This window comes from Abrus precatorius, unplaced genomic scaffold, assembly GCF_003935025.1.
Source record: "Abrus precatorius isolate BTA unplaced genomic scaffold, Abrus_2018 Scaffold11, whole genome shotgun sequence".
Taxonomy (NCBI): Eukaryota; Viridiplantae; Streptophyta; class Magnoliopsida; order Fabales; family Fabaceae; genus Abrus; species Abrus precatorius.
This window is the reverse complement of record NW_020874303.1, coordinates 488,661-500,126: the sequence shown is the minus strand read 5'-3', so window position 1 is coordinate 500,126 and position 11,466 is coordinate 488,661. Positions and strand designations below refer to the sequence as shown.

General features: G+C 30.3%; 1 protein-coding gene across 1 annotated transcript; it reads left to right on the top strand.

Annotated features, from left to right (window-relative positions):
* The first annotated feature begins 1,788 nt into the window (after nucleotides 1–1,788).
* On the top strand, nucleotides 1,789–7,229 carry LOC113855082 (transcription factor GAMYB-like). Its single transcript, XM_027486547.1, has 4 exons — nucleotides 1,789–2,185; nucleotides 2,966–3,342; nucleotides 5,628–6,594; nucleotides 6,686–7,229. Exons 2-4 carry the CDS (start codon nucleotides 2,980–2,982, stop codon nucleotides 6,895–6,897), a joined length of 1,542 nt encoding a protein of 513 aa, XP_027342348.1. The 5' UTR covers nucleotides 1,789–2,185; nucleotides 2,966–2,979; the 3' UTR covers nucleotides 6,898–7,229.
* Nucleotides 7,230–11,466: the final 4,237 nt, after the last annotated feature.

The window sequence follows — 11,466 nt, the reverse complement described above, 5'->3', positions numbered from 1 at the left end:
AAGCCTTAAAAAAAGGCTAATTACGTTTAATATCTTAAACATAAATATGTATTTGTGAAGTTAGTGTTATATTTTCAATAACTAAATTCTTTCATGATTGTATCTGACTTTGTTGTATTTGAAATTGTTCCCAACATAAAAAGAGACAAATAATTCCTTTTAATGATGGTATTATATCCAACTCAAAGATTGTTTCATTTTACTATACAATAATATTTTTTTTTTCATAATTGGTGTGTGCAAATTTTCAATTGAACAATATATGTTTTGTTGCTAAATTAGCAAAATGTATTTGTATTATTTTTTAATACCATTACTAATTTGCTTATGTGAATAGAGTGTTGCTTACGTAAAATCAAGTAACGACGACTTATTTTTAAATTCTAAACCTATTTAAGCGCAATTTTAAAATTCTAAAATAAAATACTAATATAATCAATCTTTGCTTAACTTAAACATAAAGATTTAAGGGCGTTGTTGCCTCCATTTCAATTAAGTTAAATTTAATTCAATTCGTAAAAGTGATAGTCAAAACTCATTAAAATTAATTATTTTTAAAATTATTTTTTTATTTCAAAATATGTTAAAATATAAAAATAAATAATTCTTTCTACTTTAAATAAATAACACTTAACTCTAGTTAAATAAATTATTTTTTAAAAGTTTATTTAAAAATTACGATGATGACTTTTTTTATTATCTTTATTTTTTCTTTCTTTCTTTTATATTTAATTTGTTATTTTTCTTACGATAATCCCATGAATCCCTGAGTAAAGGAAAAATTTTAAAACATTTGAGAGTAAATCATTGTATTTATTTATTTTATTTTACCTTGTCAAAGATTGGTTGAATAATGAATTGTTATTTATTAATTACACTAATTATTATTATTTATTTTGAAGGATAGAAAAACGAAATTTATAAATTCTAATTAAATCTAATTTTAAGTAGAACACAACTAAAGTATCAATCCAAAAAGTTTCATTTGTTATTATTCAAAAAAGGTTTGATAGTCTTATTTTCTTTGTTTTTCTACAGAATTTAGTGATAAACGAAACTGATTTTAATAAATTTATAAAATTAAAAATGTAATTGTTGATGGTGCATTTAGATATAATTTATTTTAACACTTATTTAATAATTTTTTAAACAACAACTTATACCACAAAATTAATAAAGTAATTTTAAAAAAATTAATTTTTTAGAAAAATATTCTAAAAATTTATTTAAATAAACCAAAAAATAACTTTTTTTAGCAAGTATTCACGAATTCTTTTAAATATACCTTTAATCTCTCTATCCTATTATATTGCCTACTCTTCAGTTGTAAAGAGAGTGAAGACTTGGTTAGATGCCATCCGTGCTTTTGATTCTGTTATTTGTGAGTGATTTCCTCTTTAGATGCCATCTACTCCTTCAAATTTGCTTTCAAATTTGCTTTCTTTCACTTTTATATAATACAAGAAAAATTAATAATAATTATTAATTATATATTAATTTATTTAAAAAATCTATTTATTATAATTTTATATTATTTTTAAAAAATTTAAATTCAAATAATAATAATAATTTCTTTATACATTTTTTATTTTTATATTTTTATTAAAATGTTTTTAAATATTACCAATATAATAATCCTCTTCAGTGAAAATAAACACCAAGTACTCATCAAACTCTTCTTTCTCTTTTTCGTTCAAACTAAGCTCTTCTTTCCTTTTACGCGTGGATCTGTACTTTTCCATTTTCATTGATTAAATATATTCAATTTCCTGGTCATTTCTCAGATCGCGTTCGGGATTTTTTTTTCTTTTATTTGTTTTTTTTTGTCTGCTTGGCGTTGCAATTTTAACTTTTTCGTTTTGTTTAGGGATGTCTGGTTGTGAGTTTTTCTTTCCACTGTGTAAATATTTTTTCTTTGTTTGTTTTGGAGTAATGGGGTGTGGCTGTGTTCAGCTTTGAATTCAATTCAAAAATGTGATTCTCTACGTGGAGTGGCTGTGACGTAATTCCAGATCTTCATTGTGCTTTCTCTGAACAATTCATGGGTTTTTCAGCTTTCAATTATCCATAATTCAGCAAAATATTTGGTCTTATCTTTGAAGGGTTGTTGATTTTCTATATCCCATTTCCATTGGCATTTTTAGCTCCGAAGATCATTGTTTGAGCTGGAAATCTTTTTATTCAGGTTAATCTCCATGCATGCTATTATTATGCTCTGTTCAGTTTTTCTATGTTTTCTTGGTTTGATTGATAAAATCTTTGTTTATCAACATGGCTGAAATATGTTGAACTAGTGCAAGGAGTGAAAATGACCATGGGTTTTATTTTCTTGTCTTACAAAGACTGTTATTAATGAGGACTTAAATGTTCCAATATTGACAAAAATATAATTGCGACTTTAGTTTTCCGTAATTCCACGCACTAAGATGGTTGTAGTATGTAATTTTTGTTATTCATCTCTGCTTGCTCTATGCAATAATGAGCATGCGCTAGCTACCTTCGTTGCTGAAGAATTTTATTTATCTTTGATTTTTGGTTTATTTGTTGGGTTCAAATTGCGTTTTTGTTATTTTTTTATTGTTTATCCTCCTTAGTCTTATTCCTTAAAGTAACACACATTGTAGACTTAATGGGTTCCCTTGATTTTGATTCTTCAAGTGGTTGATCGGTATGTAAGTTTGGGTTTTGGAACTTCACAAGCTTCAATTTCAAATAAAACCATCTTATATGCATGGCTGAAAACTTGAAATCTGAATGTGGAATTTACTATGCTGTAACTAAAGAAATAAATTATAATCTAATTCTTAATACGACAAATGATACACAGATGCTATAACAGGATTAGGCATTAGAATTACTGGAACGAATGTGGAATTTACTATGCTGAAAAACTCTGTAATACGTTCGGAAGCATTATTTTTAAGTTTAACCTCTTTAATCTTTGTATTTCTCTCTACTTTTGTAGGTAAATTGAGAGCCATGAGTGGCATGACAAGTAGGGGTGATTCTCGAAAATGTTTGAGGGGTCGCCGATCATCATCAATGGGTGATGAAGCTGGTGGTGAAGGTAGCTCGGGAGGAGAAGGTCCTCTAAAGAAAGGTCCATGGACAGCAGCAGAGGATGCAATTTTGGTAGAATATGTCAAAAAGTACGGTGAGGGCAATTGGAATGCAGTCCTGACAAAGTCAGGACTTGCCCGTTGTGGGAAAAGCTGCCGTCTACGATGGGCAAATCATTTAAGACCAGATCTAAAAAAGGGTGCATTTACATCTGAGGAAGAGAGAAAAATCATTGAGCTCCATGCTAAGATGGGAAACAAATGGGCTCGAATGGCTGCAGAGGTTTGTTATAATGTATCTTCCTTTGATGTTTTGTCATCATATATTATGCTAATTTTTAGCTAAATCATGCAAGAAGCTTATCCAAATAGTCATTTGCATCTGAAAAATACTTCATTTATGACATGGAGAGGAGTCAGAAGCTAAAGACAAATTTCTGGTATGGAGAATGCTATATTAATAGAATATAATACTATTTTGTCAATATAAACATATCTATATATGATTCATTCTTCAGCATGGTGCTCCTCCCAAGTTATATTTTTACTCATTCTTCTTGATGCTTGCAAATCTATAGTTGGCACTTAGACAATACAATTTTCATTGGGTGGTTTTGATTCTGTTGGATCGTGTAAGCATTGTGAATTTGTCATGGTAATGTCATTGCAAATAACATTTCAAAACTTTTGGCATGATTTTGCTGTATTATTGTATATTTAGCTTTAAGGGCTTGTGTGATCCCATGTTAATGAATAATTGATTTGTACTGCTTAATATCTCTGCTTCTTGATTCATTCTTGTTGATGTAGATTGGTTTTCTGATATTTGTTACCAAGAACTTATAATGTTATATGAATATTCTGTTGAGTATTTTACTGCAATGATTATTAAGTTATCTGACAGTAAAACTATGTCATTCTTTGATTGATTTGATGAGCCTTTGAGGTGCTTCCTCCTCTCAATTTTGACCTCTAAATGCCAAATAAAAGCTTTATGGGGTGTTAAGTTACAGAAGTTTTTAAGGAGTTAATAAAGATTAAAGGTAACATGTTTAGTACAAAGTTTTTGTACTTTCTGAGGAAAGAAGATTATATCTGTTGATTATATTCTATGAAGCATGTAGTTCCATTAAATTGCAAAAGCTAAGATAGAATATCTGTGAATATTCTCTTGCTGTTGTTTGAGCATCACAGGTAATTTTAAGTAATATTATTCTCTTGCTTTTGGTTTTAATGTTTATAACCTGAGTAGGGTTGAACACAAAAAGCTGATAAGAGGAAAAAATTTTCCATTTAAGTTTTGATCTGGTAGAAAAGATATTTCTGTACAAAATATACTCTTACTTAGGTTTGCCTCTACTCCCTCCATCCCTAAATGTAAACCTACCTGCCACTTAAGCCAAATAAGCCCTCCACCTCCCTCCCAAAAGGAAAGAATGCAAATTCAGCAATAGTAGTATGTAGGAATCTTTCCACATAAATTTTGAATTAAATAAACCTTGTTTTTGTATATAAATTTAATCAATACATTGGCTATTTCCATGCTCAACAAATATATGGAATACACTTATTATTGCTCAAGCTACAGAAACAAAATTATAAATATTGTATAAAAACAATTTAAATTAATTTTTCTGAAGTTGCCATAAAAATGAAATAATTTTTTCAAATAGGCACTTATGGTTAATTGTTAGAATTTATGGACTTCAGCAAGCTCTATGATTTTCAGTGAGACCATGTGCAAGTATAGCAATATGCTTAATAAAATTTTGTACATCGTTAATGTGAATTAATTGTTATCTGGATATAGATAGTTTAAACTGTATCTGTTTTCTGTGTATGTTATGACACGCAAATGGTGTGCATCTGTATTGCATGCTGCTGTATGATCCATAGTTTCTGAAATGCAATGTTTATTTTTATCGATTTCTTAGTTAATTTTATTCCATATTATAATTGTTTCTTATGAAGACATGATTTCTGTAAACGTTTTAAAACTTTGGTAAGATAGGATGATAATCTCATAGTTTTTGCAAAATCCATAAATTTGAATTGAGAAATGTGGAAGCAGAAAATAAAATTAAGGAAAATAAAATAGTGTAGTGAACATGTGTTATGCAGATGGGTACTATGGTCTTAGTAAGCTATGCTGTATTTTAATCCTAAATGGAAACCATCTTTATCTGTCAGCTAAAGAATAAAATACTTGAAAAATTTGTCTAGTGAAGCTCGGACTTGATAATTGCTGGCAGCAAGTATGGCCAAAGCTGGGGAGAGTCTTTTGCGGACATAGCCTAAAGCAGGCTTCTTGTCACATTCTAAGGTGAGCTTGCACGCGAATGCACAGAGTATAAGAGGGTAGAGGGGAAAGGGATAGACAAAGAATTCAATATTAAGCTGCAAAATACCCACTACATAATGACTATAATACCCTTCTCTATGGCATTCTTTCTTAATTCTGCATAGTCACCATTACTTATGTGTTTTCTGGTATGGAGAATTCAATGTATTTCTTGCATTTTCTTTTTGGGATATTTGTTTTTGTGTTCATTCCTTTTTCTGTTCCAGTTGCCTGGACGTACAGATAATGAAATCAAGAATTATTGGAATACAAGAGTTAAAAGAATGCAAAGGGCTGGCTTACCAATCTACCCTGATGAATTATGCCAACAGTTGCTTAATGGCAATGAAGAAAGTCAAAATGTTGGCAACTTGACAAATGATGCAACCCAACACAATGATTTTTCGCAAATTGACAATTTTGATATACCTGATGTGGATTTCAAAACTTTCAATTTCTGCCCGGGTCTATCAAATGGGCCATCAATTTTTGATATGCTTGACAGCAGCTTGTTTGAACAAAGTTCAGGCTCACCTCATAATTATAACATGTTCCCGCCAATGCATTCCTCAAAGCGCCTTCGAGAGTCAGATATGCTATACACTAGTTCTGGAAGTTGTATAGGTAATACTGTCCCGGTATTCAATCAGTATGGCAATTACCCTTGTGAGAACATTCCTGACCATCCTACATTGTCTTCTCCATATGATCCTCTTCTTGACACTAGTGATCAGTTTTATGATGGTAACCTTACTGGCAGCCATGCCTCATTAAATGGCAACATTACCTCTTCTTCTGCGCCCATATATGGGGCAATGAAGTTGGAGCTCCCTTCACTCCAATATGCAGAAACTCAACATGGTAGCTGGGGCAGGCCTACATCCTCACTTCCTTCACTTGAGTCTGTTGATACATTGATTCAGTCAACTCCGATTGAGCCTATTCAATCAGAAGCTGTTTATCCACAGAGCAGTGGCTTGCTAGAAGCAATAGTCTACAATTCAAAGAGTTCAAAAGGCTCAAACAATGATTCTTTGCAAGAGACAACCAATATGCCCAACGAAGCAGTCAAGACAGAATGGGATGAACAAGGGGAGCCATATTCCCTTGCTCAATCTGCTGCTTTAGTTATGACAGACTATACTCCTATGAGCATGTGCTCCGTGGATGGGGCACTAGCTGAAATCACTCAGGGTTAGCATACTATTCATACCCTTTAGTTTTTAAAATATGGAATATTCCCATATTTTGAATGAATAAAAGTTTCTGTTTCCTTGTTTTACAGATCATGATATCAAGCATGAAACAGTTTCACAGCTCCCTGATTACAATTCCAGGAAAGAAGAAATTTTGAATCAGATAGATTTTACACAGTCAGATGCTTTATTTGACCTAGGTTGGTTTGGGGATAACATTGAGCATGGCAATGATCAATCTGTTATAAAAGGTGCTTTTCTAAATGCACTTCTTGGTGATGATTTTCAGGGTAAGCAATAACAAGTGGGTGGATATTGCTTTGGCCTTGATGTAATGCTTGTTCATGATATAACTGCATTTTTTTAGATCAACTTTCTTAACTCTATTAGGTCAAGTTTTCTTAATTCCCAGTAACCTTTAGAACCCTCAGTTAGGATGATCAGAGATTTTATGGCAGATATTTCATTTCTTTATGGCAGATATTTCAATTTTTTATGGCGGATATTTCAATTTTATTTTGTCATGGTGCTCGTACTGGAAGATTGATATTTGAAATTGTTATGAGCGCACAACTGAAAGGAGCATGCTTCTTATTCAATTGCAGTAACCTTATGCATGATATTTGATCATTTTTAAAATTTTATTTTAATGTGATTCCTTCACAGAGTTTAGAGTCCTTTGCCTTATGTTATAATAGAACTGTTTAAAATGAATGGTATCGGCAGCTTCAGTAATAGCATGTGTTTGGCCATGTTTGAAAGTCACAAAAGTAATTTATTTTATTATTATTCTTTTTTTTTCAATTTTATGGGTGGTAGAATTTACACTATAATAAGCTTTGGTGTTTACTCTTATTATCAATTTTATGGGAGAAATAATAAGGTTAATTATACGAGTATACTTAATATCATAGTAAAAATTAATTAACCACTCTTTTGTTAATTTCTTTAAGAGCATTAACTCGGCTGGGCTCAATTGTTTTCACTCGGAAAAATAAGGAAATAAAAAAAGTAAATTCTGTGGTATTTTAAAAAAAATTTCTGGATTTATGAAAAATTTTAACCAATAATATTAAGCAATAATTATTACCTTTTCAATTGAAAAAAAAAAAAAAGAGTTGCGACAAGTGATTTACGAAGTTTACTTATTGAATGTTGCCGGAAAGCATTGATTCAGAAGAGGCATTATTCAAAAGGGAAATAATGTGTTCACACTGTAAATTGGAGTACGAAATGGCTCAGTGAAGAGAAATATAAGATTAAAAAAAAAACAGAAAATAAAAGATGAGATAACAAAATAGAGATAAAATGAACGAAATAATGGAAAATAAATAAAAGAAAAATTATATTTAAAAAAATAATTATTTGATTAAAAAAAAAATTTCACGTGTGGTAGAGCGTGAGATGAAGGATAAAGATGGGGGAAAAATGATAAGTGATGCAATTAAATGAAAAATAAAAATAGACATTCTAAATAAATAAATGAAAATAATATGAAAGAATTAAAGATGACAACAGTAAATTGAATTGTTTTCATCTTCTACTTTCCAAAATTATGATTAAAATAAAAGACGAAACCATATAGCTGGTTTCATCCTTCAGTAATGGGAGAAATAAATGATGGTGACGAGTCAATGCATCATTGGTATTATAATATTTTTGTACTAAATATTTTTTCAGCAGTTTAATATAACTGTAGCAAATTATCAGATGAAGTAATTCTTAAGAGTTAGATTAATTGTGTAGATATTGAAAATTATTAAATTAGTTATATATATATATATATATATATAATATTTTTATCTTTTAATGAATTTTTATTTTAATTTATTAATTTATTTTTATAATGTTCTTCTTAACTTTAATAGTTTTATTTATTTGATATAATAAAATATTTATTAATTCAAAATATTATTTTCATTAATTTTTTAAGTTAATAAATAATACTTGTATAATACATGAAAAAATTGTTAATGTATATGTGCACGCGTACATGTGGGTATAAATTTACTTACTTCAACAATAAATCTTGTTGAATTAGTATCATTTAATAAATTTGATAAATATTAAAATTATTCTAGTTCTCAAATTTAAAATTATTAAATTTTAAAATGTGTAAAAAAGTTAATAAATTTTGATATCAACGCTCCTTTCGATATATATAGTTAATAAAGTATTATCGATATAATTTATTAGAGGGTGTCAATATTCATTTTTATAAGCTAATCAATGAATTATTTACTGATAGTATATATAGACACCCTTTTATAAATTATGTTAATAATACCTTATTAATTACATACACACATATATATATATATATATATTAAAGGAGTGTCAATATCTACTCCTTTACTAAATATTCATTAATTTAAAGTGGAGGTAGCATTCCATGAAATTAAATTCACATTATAGTTTAAATATTTTAATATGCCAATTGAAAGGTAAACTTAGCCATCTACTTCAGTTTCAAGCTCATATATATAACTTTTTTGAAAATATAGCTTAGTTACTCATTTTTCAATGAATGAACCTTTGATCTTTCTAAGTGGGATATAGAGTTGGCCCTCTAAAAAGAGTTTCTTTCCTTTAAATATTCAAATAAAAAGAGTAAACATGAGTGAAACGTGCCATGAGCTTGTGACATAAAAAAGCACACCTGAGAAAAAGGACTCTAAACCTATCATTAAATTTTCCTTTAGAATATAACAGCAATGCTATAAGAGAAAAGAATGAGACAATTTAAGCGGTTCAAACACCATGATTATCTAACGCAGCAAGCAGTTTAAGTTGTGTCTTTTTCTTCTCACAGATCTTAAAGAAAAGGAAAACGGATACACAGATTCACAAAGAAAACGAGGTTGAAATAAAACCATCATTACAGAAACCAACAACATTTTCCAACAAAACCTATATCTGATGAGTTCAGATATTTCTAGACATGCATAACTTTAATTAACACAAAGCATTACATAACACACTTAGCTTAAACATAACATTATTAATTTGTTTAATTCAAACTCTTTTTTGTTCTTCCATCTTCCTTAGGAGGCACTTCATTCAGATCAAAAGCTACCATTTTTGGAGGAGGAACTGCAGTTGACACCTCTTGATCCATTTCATTCACTACTTCAGAAACTTCATTGGAACCTTTTGCTCCTTCTCCATCAATCTCACGAGCAACAAGTTGATCAACTTCAATGGAAATAGCACCTTCACTCACCACCTTTCCCTTTTCTTCTTTAATTCCCTTAGTCCCTTTATCATCATCATCATCATCATCACTGGATGTTGCATACTCATTCACATGACAAAGGACCGACTGCATTGTAGCAAAATCCTCATCACAAACTTTGCACCTGTATAACCTCCTAGTCTTGCAAATCTTGTGTCCACGACACCTCCTCAACTTCTCCATCAACAACTTTTCATCATAATATGTATCCTCATCATCCTCTTCATACTCCTCATCCTCGTCATTTTCATCGTCATCACACTCATTTTGTATCATCTTTCTCTTCTTTTTCTTATCTTTTTCGCCGTTACCACCAGCATCACCACTACCACCCCTCTTTCTCTGACCCTTCCAACCAGGCCCAGATAAAGACTTGGACAAATCAGTGATGACCACATCACCACCGCCACCTTTTTTGTCTCTTCTGCTGAGGGTGTTGTTAAGAGTGCTGTGGGGTACCACACGTGATTGCACCCCTGTTTGCTTGATGGTGCCGTTGTTGATCTTCAGCTTGGCCATTGCATTGTCCTTGTTGTAGTGGAACTTGACGTGTCCACCCAAGGCTTTTGCAGACTTGAATTCACGCTTGCAGTATCCGCAAACCTTTTTGCCAGAAACAAGCATTTGACCAAGGCGGTTGCTGCCAGCGCTTTCTTGTTCAGATGGAGCAGCAGCAGCAACACCACCTTTGTTGTTGTTCCTTTCATGTGTGACCCATTTCGTTGAAGGAGCCATCTGCAGGAAAAAAAAAAAAAAGAGAAAAAAGAAAGAGTGTGTGAGGAAAATCAAGTTGAGATCTTTAAAGGGTTACGAATATACCTGCATTAAAAGAAAACTTTAAAAAAAGAAACCTTCATGAAGATGAAGACGACAGAGAGAAGAAAGAGAAATGAAAAGGATCACACTGACTGAGAAATGAGATATGGAAAGTGTCCAATGCTGCAGCTCCTATATATAAGAGAAAGAGAAAGAGAGAGAAGGGGGGTGGGTAAGAAAATGTGAGATGCCTAAGAGGGTATCAATTAGTTTGTTTTTTTGTGAAAAATATTTCCATTTTATATAATTCAAATTTTATACCAGTTGTATGTTTTTTATACATATTTTTCTTGTAACGTTTACCAATTTATTTATTTTATCTTTCTTTTTAAGTCTCATGATGTATATATTTAACCAAAAAATAGTTTTTTCTTGCAATTATTATTATATTTTTTTTATGAAATACTATTTTTTATATATTTTAATTGCATTGTTTTTATCTCAAATTTCTCTCCCTTCCTTCTTTAATTTTCCCTTATAAGCAATGAGAAGAGAAAACATTAATTTTAGTTATTCAAAAATAAAAATAGCATCTAATAAGTTTTTTAAAGGTTCAAATTATTAAATTAATCTTTGAAAATTTTTAATTGTTATCATATTAGAATTTTTACAATTTTACAATTTTTTTCTGTAAAATATAATGTTTAATTTTTTGTTTTCTTGGTTTTCTAAACATACCAACCAATGTGAAGTGATCCTTTTACAAAAGAAATTGAAGTTTTTGTTTCTTACAGAAAAGGAATCGAATTGGAACCTAACCTTCTTTATATGCTTATTTCATCCCTGGCTGAACTCACGTTTTGTTACCTTTGTTATGGA

Bases quoted from the DNA above. Each gene is read 5' to 3' on its own strand.
- LOC113855082 (XM_027486547.1), top strand. From the start codon at position 2,980: ATGAGTGGCATGACAAGTAGGGGTGATTCTCGAAAATGTTTGAGGGGT. The intron at 3,343-5,627 runs GTTTGTTATAAT...TTTCTGTTCCAG, and splicing joins GGGCTCGAATGGCTGCAGAG to TTGCCTGGACGTACAGATAA. The intron at 6,595-6,685 runs GTTAGCATACTA...CTTGTTTTACAG, and splicing joins ACTAGCTGAAATCACTCAGG to ATCATGATATCAAGCATGAA.